Raw genomic sequence first — 314 nt, 5'->3', positions numbered from 1 at the left:
ACCGGCGGCTGCAGCTCCACCTGCACGAGATCCGCGGGCTGAAGGAGGTGAACCAGAAGTTGCAGGACGACAACCAGGAGCTGAGGGAGCTCTGCTGCTTCTTGGACGACGACCGGCAGAAAGGCAAGAAGCTGTCGAGGGAATGGCAGCGCTTTGGGAGGCACACGGCCAGCGTGATGTGGAAGGAGGTGGGCATGTACCAGCAGAAGCTGAAGGACCTGGAGACGAGGCAGGAGACCCTCCTGCGGGAGAACGTGGAGCTGAAGGAGATGGTCCTCATGCTGGACGAAGAGCGGAGCGGGGCCGGCTCACGG

General features: G+C 63.1%; 1 protein-coding gene across 1 annotated transcript in view; it reads left to right on the top strand.

Moving 5' to 3' along the window:
• Nucleotides 1-311, top strand: part of LOC104168915 (coiled-coil domain-containing protein 85C-like) — a gene marked incomplete at its 3' end in the record, with an annotated part of 465 nt that extends 154 nt beyond the window's left edge. The window contains exon 2 of the mRNA XM_009709681.1: nt 2-311. Coding sequence (XP_009707983.1) covers nt 2-311 — 310 coding nt within the window. The remainder of the gene's footprint in view (nt 1) is intronic.
• Nucleotides 312-314: the final 3 nt, after the last annotated feature.

Source organism: Cariama cristata, unplaced genomic scaffold, assembly GCF_000690535.1.
Source record: "Cariama cristata isolate BGI_N322 unplaced genomic scaffold, ASM69053v1 scaffold42471, whole genome shotgun sequence".
NCBI lineage: Eukaryota > Metazoa > Chordata > Aves > Cariamiformes > Cariamidae > Cariama > Cariama cristata.
This window is presented reverse-complemented; position numbering and strand designations above follow the sequence as displayed.